Consider the following 9,013-nt stretch of genomic DNA (forward strand, 5'->3'; position numbering starts at 1 on the left):
CACTTTCCTCACCAGGAGCCCCACAGGACTGGGGCTCTGGCATCAGAGGAAAGAGACATGCCAGTCTGGCCCAGAAGCTATGTTCACACCTCCAGGTGCACATCCATGACACTCCTCAACCTCCCTCCCCCCTCCCCCATATTCTGACCAGTCCCTCCAAGACACCAGCCACAGCTTACAGCTTCAAGGCCTTTGCACATGCTGAGCCCTGTGCTGCCTCCTAAGAGGCTACAGGCCCAGGGGCTACAGGCACCCTCTTCATCCCAACCACTCATGCCCCTCTGCCACTTGGCTGACCATGAGAATGACAAGGAAAACACAGTTGTACCACTTCTAACCCAGCCCCCTGCCTCAGTTCAGCCGTCACTTCCACCACGGTCTGGACTCTGTGGCCCTCTTCTTCCAGCATTTTGTTACATGGTCGAGTCTTCCCCACTGGCCGGTGTGGGTGGGGAGGGAGAGACTACAAGGTCAGAGATCACACAAGTCTAACTTTGCCTAGTTCAGCATCACCTCTTCAAGGAACCAGTACCCCATCCCTGGAGGGCCCTCAGTTGATGGGCCTCAGCAACTGGACTGAGAGTGGACACTTGGGACATGAGGACCCAGTGGGCCACAGGAACCACCCCTGAGACTTTTTAGCCGAAAACAGCAGGGTGGTGATCAACCCTCATATGGAGATGTCCTTCACGAACATAATCACCAAGGGCAAAGCAGCTGAGAAGAACGAAGAGGAAGGGACAGAGAAAAAGGGAGATAAGTGTCCCAAGATTGGCCTATCTGCAGCATGAGAACTCTGTGATGGCTGCAGTCGTGTCATTCCCAAACCTGAGCTGTTTTGAGTCTTCTAAGCCCCCATCCTCATCCCAGCACCTCTTCAGCATTCAGCTCTCAAAAGAGTTGGACGCTGAGAGTGAGAGGCTGGGAAAACCTGAGGGCCTTAGGGAGGCATCTGGGATGGTGTCATTGAGAAAAGGGTCAAAAGGTGAAGAAGCAGTTGCAGAGACCGGTCTGGGAACAGTCCATGGAGCCCAGAGATGCCAAGGGTACCACTGCACGCATAAGGCAGGGTCTCCGAAGAGGCTGTGGCCAGGATGGAAGCCAGATCAGAATCCCAGGATCCGAAGAGGTGGAGACGACTCCCCGAGGTGAGGGTGGGAATCGGGGTAGATGCCCGGTCCGGGTGCGAGGAGGCGCTGGGGATGAGTGGTCGTCAGGGTGACTCCACCGAGGTGATGATCTCGATCTGGGCCGCAGCTGACAGCCGAGAGTGAGCGAAGAGCACGCCTGCCCTACCTCAGCCCTGGATCAAGTGGACCGCCGGGATAGCTTCTCCCACAGGGCCCCGAAGAGTGACGTCCGTCCCCTCAGTGACCTCAGGGGAGGTGCGGCAGAAGCCGCGCTCGGACGCGGAAGGGCTGAGCTGCAGAGCCCGGGACGCCCGCACGTGGCGGGGTCTAGCGGCGCCGCTCACCAATCCGAAGGTTTCTGTGGTGACAGCCTGGTGCAGCAGATCCGCCCCGTGCCACTTCATCAGCCCCCGAAGCACGCTGAGTTTTGATTGGAGGGGAGGCTGGCCCCGCCCGCGTTGCGCTATACAGACGGCGGAAGATAGTAGTGCGTTTCCGCTGAGCGGCCACGCCCCTTGTCCCGTGCCCTAAGTGTCCACCCATGTCAACTCCAAAGTGTTTTCCACTCTCTGGCACAATACATGTTTTATTTGTCAAATTGCCTCAGCCAGAACCTCGGCGAACGGGTTGTTTGGGCTTACGATGGGACACCGAGAGTGCTCGACCCCGTAGCCTAGGGACAACGTTCCTGACCTCGCCCAGATTCTGGCCCGCCGCGATCACTCTAGCGGTCTGACCTCCGTTTGACCCAACCCCGCCGTGGTCTCCACGGGTGGACTCCGAATGAAACGGCCCGTATCTGCCCCACTCAAAGATGGCAGTAGCACCGTCCCCTGCCTGGACCCGCCAGCATTCCCGGAAATGACCGCGGAACGGCCTGCACGAACGGAAACCCCCGAACCCAGCCGAAGAAGCCTGAACCCAAAGCCCCATAGCGGAGCAACGCCGGGCCGCTGTGACCGCGCAGGCGCAAAGCGCAGGCCAAGCGCGAAGAGCCGAAGAGGGCAGGTGGCGAAAATATCCGAAGCGGCGGGGGTGCCCGAGGCCGCTGCGGACCGCCGCCCCGAAGCCGCTGCTTGCCGCGCTAGCCGAGCCTCCTCTAGTACACTACCGCAGTCGCCGCCGCCTCCTCCTTCCACCTCGAGACGCACTCCCCTTGCGGAGGGAACGAGTAAACGGGCAAGCGGCCCGGCCCAAGGAGTCTGCGCCCGCAGCCGGGCCTGAGGCTACCTGAGCCAGTGAGGGGGAGGCGGGAGCGGTCGGGTGGGGGCGGAGCCAAGCGGGCCCGAGAACAGCCGAGTCGGCCCGAGCGCCGCCGAGCGAGCCCGAGGCGCCGGGCCTGGCCGAAGCCGGACTACGGGAGCCGACGCGGGCCGCGCGGTGGGCGCGGAGCGGCGCGGCGGGCCGGGCGGACGGCGGTAGTAGCGGAGGAGGCCGCGGCGGCGGGTCCGAGTGGCGGAGGCGGCGCGGGCGGCGGCGGGGGGCCGGGCGGCCGGGGTCCTGGGCCCCGCGGCGGCGGCGGCGGCGGCGGCGGCGGCAGGATGATCAAGCTGTTCTCGCTGAAGCAGCAGAAGAAGGAGGAGGAGTCGGCGGGCGGCACCAAGGGCAGCAGCAAGAAGGCGTCGGCTGCGCAACTGAGGATCCAGAAGGGTAGGGGGTCGGGAGAATGGGGGTGGGAGTCGGAGGTCAAGGCCTGGGGTAGGGTGATGTGGGAGTCAGGAGTGGGGTAATGCGGTCCCCGGGAGTCAGAGATGTCGGAGATTGGTGGGCCGCGGATGGGGGGTTCGGAGGTCAGAGCCTGGGGGTTGGGGTGATGGTGATCAGGAGTGGGGTAATGCAGCCAGCAGGGGGTGGGTCAGAGATTGGGGGCTGGAAGATGGAGCATTAGACTATTTGGCAAGCCAGGCGTCTGGTATTTAGAGACTGGGAATCTGAGGGTCAGGCGGTGGAGGGCAGGTGTATGGGACTGGGGACCAGGGAGACAGGCAGAGGAAATGGGGATCGTGGGAGTGGAGTACTAACAATGGTAGTGAGACAAGATTTACTGTATTATATTTGGGCCACTGGGTATGAGAGAAAGACGGGGTGGAGTAGGTTTTGGGGGCCAGGGATTTGTGGCTCTGGGGATCACACGTCAATTTGGGGTTTGGGGTGACAGGAGGAGGAGGGGGAGATAATGCCAGGGTTTGGAGATAGGGTTGGGGTTAAATTTAGACTATCATGCTGGAGGTGTTAGGAATCTTAGACAAAGTGGCATAGGATAAGAGTCTAGGGACTAACAGGTCTGGGTGTCAGATGGGGACTTGGGTTTAGAATGACAGTAGAAGCAAGAGAAGAGGGATGGTGGAAACTGGGGATTACTGAGGGATGATTGTATGAGGGGCAGGGTACTTCCCTTGGGTGGACAGAGAGGGACCAGCAGTGCCCACTAGAAGTCCAGGTCATGTCTGAAGATGCTAGGGTTTTAGGTAGTCAAAGGCTCTTTGGGGCCATATGGGACTGGGAGCATTTGGGAACTGGGATGCGTGTACCCAGCTATTGGCTGCTTGGGACTTGAGACTGTATTCAGAGAAGGTGGGGTTTATTCTGGGTTAAGTAAGAGCTAGGGCACAGCCACAATTGAAGATGCATGTTTGGGGTGTGCTGTGGTATCAAAAGAGCCTGTCAGGAGACTAAGGAGCGGAAAGAGCAGGGAGAGGGCTGGGGATGTGGAACAGTGCCCCAGGGCTCCAGGAGGCTCTCCCGTACGGGCTCTGTTGGCATCTGCTCTGAGTACACCCTACTCCTTTCTCTCTCTCTTTCTTTCTCTCTCTCCCCCACCACCACCTCCTCCTTTTCCTTTGTTCTTCTCTGCTATGCAAACCCAGACATAAACGAGCTGAACCTGCCCAAGACGTGTGACATCAGCTTCTCAGATCCAGACGATCTCCTCAACTTCAAGCTGGTTATCTGTCCTGATGAGGTGAGGGCACACTCAGCTGGACTCCAAAGCACGGGTCCAGCACCTTCAATTGGGAGACCTGGTTCACCTCCCAGGCCCTGCAGGATCTGGCCATAACACCTTCCTCTTCTCTCCCCTCACAGGGCTTCTACAAGAGTGGGAAGTTTGTATTCAGTTTTAAGGTGAGTCCCAGGTAGATAGGGGTGTCTCCTAGGCTGAGGAGGCAACAGTTGAGGCCCCAGCCAGGCACTGCCATGGCACCTATTCCTATCCACCTTCCCTCTCTTTTGCTGGAGCCAGGTGGGCCAGGGTTACCCGCATGACCCCCCCAAGGTGAAGTGTGAGACGATGGTCTATCACCCCAACATTGACCTCGAGGGCAACGTCTGCCTCAACATCCTCAGGTGAGAGCTCTGGCCCTCCACTGCTTTCTCCAGCCCTGCCTGCAAGCCCCTACTCCCCCCCCCCATGGCTTTGCACTACACCAATCTCCGTCCCTTTTCTCCCACAGTGGTCTATGTTCCTCTGTCTTTTCATCTCCACATTTTCTTCCTCATGGCTTGACCTTGGCTTTCTCCCTGGCCTATCCTGCCCATGCTACCCACCATCCCACTCCACCCCAAGCCTCTCACATCTGCACTGTCCTGTGCCCTGGGCCTGACCTGTCCAGTCCCTGCAGGGCCTGTGATGGCCACCCACTCAGCAGCCCCTGACCATGATGCTTTCTGCCCACAGAGAGGACTGGAAGCCAGTCCTTACGATAAACTCCATAATTTATGGTCTGCAGTATCTCTTCTTGGTGAGTAGGGGTGGGTAGGTAGGTGGGTGGTACCATGGGATGTTGGCCTTCTGCCCTTTGGGCCTGTTAACCCCCACTCATACCGGCCACAGGAGCCCAACCCTGAAGACCCACTCAACAAGGAAGCTGCCGAGGTCCTTCAGAACAACCGGCGGCTGTTTGAGCAGAATGTGCAGCGCTCCATGCGGGGTGGCTATATCGGCTCCACCTACTTCGAGCGCTGCCTGAAATAGGGTTGGCGTGTACCCGCCCCCTGCCAGGGCCACCAGCCCTGGCATCCCCTGCAAATATTTATTGGGGGCTACAGGTGGGGGTCATGGGGTGGCCGGTGGGGGAATCCCATACCCTGGCCTTGCCTCCCCTCCCTGCCACCTGCTCCTACTTATTTTTCTTTTTAACCACCATGTGATTAAGGTCGGCACTGCCTCCCCCGACCCACTCAGCTATGGGAAATGAATTGGCTTGTCTAGTCCCCCACCCCCGCTGGGTGCTATCCAGTCCCCCACTCTGGGCTCTGGGGTGGGTGGCCAAGAGGACTGGGTGGCCATGGACCCGGCACCCCACCCCTCCACCACTGGAGGTCCCACCAGGCTATTAAAGGGGAATGTTACTGCATGGCCTCTGCCTCTTCCTTCTGTGGGGTGGGAGGGGCAGATGATGTCCACCAGGGCTCCTGCAGCAACACTGGTGGGAGGTGTGTGGTCACAGGTGGCTTTGGGGCACCCCCTCAGCAGGCTGCACAGGCAGCGCTGGGTATAGTGGGGGAACCATGCCCCAAGCCTCGGGCTTGGTGGGATGAATCTCACTCTTGACGAAGGAGAGGCAGGATCTAGTAACTACTGACTTCCTGCCTGGCATACCAGTATAGGGGAGAGTCTGCACCATCTCCAGCTCTGCCCCATTCTGCCTTGGGTAAGCCAGCGGAGGAGAACCCTCCTGCTTAATGCTGAGATCCAGAAACGTAAGGGAGAAGTCAGGGTTCCTAGGATGAGCTGGGCCCTTTAGTGGTTGACGTGGGGCTTGCGGCGTGGCAGGACAAAAAGCGCTTAAAGGTGCACCAATCCCCCTGGGAATAAGACCCAGGACGTAGCTCGGCTTGGTTCCCTCCGGAGGGCTTCAAACCTACGGGACACTCTTAGACCTGCCCCAGAGAAACTGAAGCTGGTGCGTGCGCACGCTCCCGGGAACCGGCCGGTGAACGAGAGCGTGCGCACGCGCGGTCTTGTCGCCTCCCAGCATTCCGGGTGCTGGCGGGACGTGTGACGTCAGGCCGTTTAATCCGGAAACGGCGTCGGCAGAGGAGACAGAACCGAGGGGCTGTCTGTTGGTGGGCGCTCCCGGGATCCGAGCAAGAGGAGCGTGACCCGGAAGCGGAAGCGAATCACCGTCCCAGCTCCGGTGAGTGGCCCCTGCCAAAGCTGTGGGTCCTGGGTGGGCCCTGGGCTGGCTCTGGGCGGTAGCGTACTTAGGCCTCTTCGCACGGTTATCGAGTGCCTCGCCCTTCCCTGAGACCCAGGCCTCATCATCTTGGTATCCTACGCCGCCTTGCCCTCGGTGCGCAGGGGTCCCCGACGACCCCAGACCTGTGTTGGGTCTACAGGGCTCCGCAGTGCCCATCGTCTCCTCTTTAGTGTACAGCGTGTCGCACCCTCCTCCCCCACCACCCCACAAAGTCGTATTCTCCGACCCCAGCATTACGGGTCTTCCCAATCCGGATGCCATTCATACACTGCCAGCTTCAGGGCCCCAGTTCCCATTCTGTTTTTGGCACTCAGGGCCTCCAGCTATCCTTCCCTCCCCTGCCAGGGGCCCCTGCAACTGCCCTGCCCTTGGCGGCCAGGATCCCAAATGCCCCAGTGCACCTACACACATACGTCCACGGTGAGACTCCAGGGCCTCACCCCCTAGTGGGGTCTGGAGAGGGAGGCTGCAGCCTTGAACAGGCACTAGGAAGGAAGAGGAGCCGGGGTGGATACGTTGTAGATGACTCTAAGGTTTTGCTGTCCCCACTTGTGCCCTCGGGATTACCCGTGTTGCAGGCTGCGCTCTTGCCTTCCATTCACTCCCCTTTCCGTTTTGCTAGTCCCCTGCTACCTTACCCATTTATCTGTACACACAATGACCCCAGCTCTTGCCCTCTTTCTGAGCCCCACAGCTGATTCACACTTGTCCCAGGCCCACTGGCGGGCTCCTGCCGCCATGGACCTGTTGTTTGGGCGCCGTAAGACACCAGAGGAGCTGCTGCGGCAGAATCAGCGGGCCCTGAACCGTGCCATGCGAGAGCTGGACCGTGAGCGACAGAAGCTGGAGACCCAGGAGAAGAAAATCATTGCAGACATCAAGAAGATGGCCAAGCAGGGCCAGATGGTGAGCTCTGCTGGGTGTGGGCTGGGACACAGATCTAGATGTTGCTTGGTCAGGCACCTCTGTGACTGCAGCAAATGGAACAAACAGGACACTGACAAATAGGTGCTTCGAGGAAAATGGATTAAAAGGTAAGCAGAGCTTCCCTAGTTTGGGGGTCCAAAAAGGCTACCTCCAAGGAGTTGATATCAGAGCCAACCCTTGAGTAATAAAGAGAAAGAACTTGTGAAGATCGAGGTAGCAAATGTGTCAAGCAGACAGAACACCAAAGGTTAGATAAGGGAGGGTGATAGGTGAGCTCAGAGTGATGTGGGCCAGACCACTCAGAATCATGGGCCACAGTGGGAGCTGAGTCAGAAGGTTTACTGCAGGAGAGACCTGACCTGGGATACAGTTTGACCTGGGGGCCAGCAAGAAAAGAGGTGGATGCAGCCTGAGCCTGTAGGGAGCCAAGACTATGACAGATGACAGTTTTGACCTCAACGGCTGAATTGAGGCGGTCCTATTTCCTAGGATGAGCAAAGGTAAGGGAGAGGTTTGGAAAGGAAATCAGAACTGGGCTTGGATAGGTTTATGACTTAGAATGAAGAACTTGAGGTGAGAGCCTCCGTCAGGTAGCAGAGGCAGATTCTTTAGGCCGACTGGAAGTTCAGGAATGGGTGTTAAAAGTCAAGGGAGTGGCTCTAGACAGTGGAAGGAAAAGGACCCCTAAGAAGTAAGCCTGGCTTCCAGCATTTATGGGCCAGAGGAACCTGTGGATTAATGACCAATAGTCATGAGGGCAGTTTAGGAGGGTGGGATTGAACAGTGACCATGGCCCACTCTCTGCCACTTTTGTCCACCCCTCAGGATGCCGTGCGCATCATGGCAAAGGACCTGGTGCGCACAAGGAGGTATGTGCGCAAGTTTGTGTTGATGCGGGCCAACATCCAGGCTGTGTCCCTCAAGATCCAGACACTCAAGTCTAACAACTCAATGGCGCAAGCTATGAAGGGCGTCACCAAGGCCATGGGCACCATGAACAGACAGGTGTGCCTCTTCCAATCCCTCTCCCTAACCCTACTAACCTCAGGGACCAGACTCACCCTCCCCCCACTTCCAGCTGAAGTTGCCCCAGATCCAGAAGATCATGATGGAGTTTGAGCGGCAGGCTGAGATCATGGACATGAAGGAGGAGATGATGAACGATGCCATTGATGATGCCATGGGTGATGAGGACGATGAAGAGGAGAGGTTCGGGGACACCAGGTTGGAGGGTGGAGATGCATGCCTGGCCCTCACCTGTGCCCAGCCCTGAGAGTTCCTTTTCTCTTCCCTAGTGATGCTGTTGTGTCTCAGGTCCTAGATGAGCTGGGACTGAGCCTGACAGATGAGCTGTCAAGTGAGTGCTCTTAATTTTGGACGCTATCCAACCTAATGGCCCAGACACAAGCCCAACCCTCTACCAGTATTACTCATTTCCACAGGGGTTGTTCTAACACCCCCTTTTTCTGCAGACCTTCCCTCCACCGGAGGCTCACTCAGTGTGGCTGCTGGTGGGAAGAAAGCGGAAGCTGCAGCCTCTGCCCTGGTCGATGCTGATGCAGACCTGGAGGAGCGGCTCAAGAACCTGCGGAGGGACTGAGCACCCCATGGGCCGGTGATGCCCAACATTTTCACTGTACTTTCTGTAATAAAAGACTGAACACTAGCTCCTGGGCCTGTGTGAATGGCCTGATGTGGGGGATACCCTGTTTAGCAAATGGGCAATTGGCCTGGGTGACAAGAAAACAAGTGCCA

The 9,013-nt window shown here is 58.3% G+C and overlaps 2 protein-coding genes across 4 annotated transcripts; both read left to right on the plus strand.

The window, feature by feature from the left end:
• Positions 1-1,675: 1,675 nt before the first annotated feature.
• Positions 1,676-5,485, plus strand: UBE2M (ubiquitin conjugating enzyme E2 M). Its single transcript, XM_036901378.2, has 6 exons — positions 1,676-2,780; positions 3,998-4,092; positions 4,215-4,253; positions 4,372-4,475; positions 4,807-4,870; positions 4,963-5,485. Exons 1-6 carry the CDS (start codon positions 2,672-2,674, stop codon positions 5,101-5,103), a joined length of 552 nt encoding a protein of 183 aa, XP_036757273.1. The 5' UTR covers positions 1,676-2,671; the 3' UTR covers positions 5,104-5,485.
• A 364-nt stretch (positions 5,486-5,849) lies between these two features.
• On the plus strand, positions 5,850-8,924 carry CHMP2A (charged multivesicular body protein 2A). 3 transcript variants are annotated; one of them, XM_036901377.2, is made up of 6 exons: positions 5,850-6,268; positions 7,046-7,237; positions 8,084-8,263; positions 8,337-8,467; positions 8,554-8,615; positions 8,731-8,924. In XM_036901377.2, the coding sequence occupies exons 2-6, from the start codon at positions 7,070-7,072 to the stop codon at positions 8,856-8,858; spliced, it is 669 nt and encodes a 222-aa protein (XP_036757272.1). In that variant the 5' UTR covers positions 5,850-6,268; positions 7,046-7,069; the 3' UTR covers positions 8,859-8,924. The 3 variants fall into 3 exon arrangements, with proteins under 3 accessions (XP_036757272.1, XP_057352404.1, XP_036757269.1); XM_057496421.1 differs by having other exon boundaries at positions 5,857-6,268; positions 7,018-7,237; XM_036901374.2 differs by having other exon boundaries at positions 5,867-6,268; positions 7,026-7,237.
• Positions 8,925-9,013: the final 89 nt, after the last annotated feature.

Source organism: Manis pentadactyla (genome assembly GCF_030020395.1).
Source record: "Manis pentadactyla isolate mManPen7 chromosome 15 unlocalized genomic scaffold, mManPen7.hap1 SUPER_15_unloc_1, whole genome shotgun sequence".
Classification (NCBI taxonomy): domain Eukaryota; kingdom Metazoa; phylum Chordata; class Mammalia; order Pholidota; family Manidae; genus Manis; species Manis pentadactyla.

What these genes read in the sequence shown, in the direction of transcription:
- UBE2M (XM_036901378.2), top strand. Translation starts at nt 2,672, where the DNA reads ATGATCAAGCTGTTCTCGCTGAAGCAGCAGAAGAAGGAGGAGGAGTCG. An exon ending in GCAACTGAGGATCCAGAAGG is followed by an intron (nt 2,781 to 3,997) that starts GTAGGGGGTCGG and finishes ATGCAAACCCAG; the next exon opens with ACATAAACGAGCTGAACCTG. An exon ending in AGTTTGTATTCAGTTTTAAG is followed by an intron (nt 4,254 to 4,371) that starts GTGAGTCCCAGG and finishes TGCTGGAGCCAG; the next exon opens with GTGGGCCAGGGTTACCCGCA.
- CHMP2A (XM_036901377.2), top strand. Translation starts at nt 7,070, where the DNA reads ATGGACCTGTTGTTTGGGCGCCGTAAGACACCAGAGGAGCTGCTGCGG. An exon ending in TGGGCACCATGAACAGACAG is followed by an intron (nt 8,264 to 8,336) that starts GTGTGCCTCTTC and finishes CCCCACTTCCAG; the next exon opens with CTGAAGTTGCCCCAGATCCA. An exon ending in GAGGACGATGAAGAGGAGAG is followed by an intron (nt 8,468 to 8,553) that starts GTTCGGGGACAC and finishes TCTCTTCCCTAG; the next exon opens with TGATGCTGTTGTGTCTCAGG.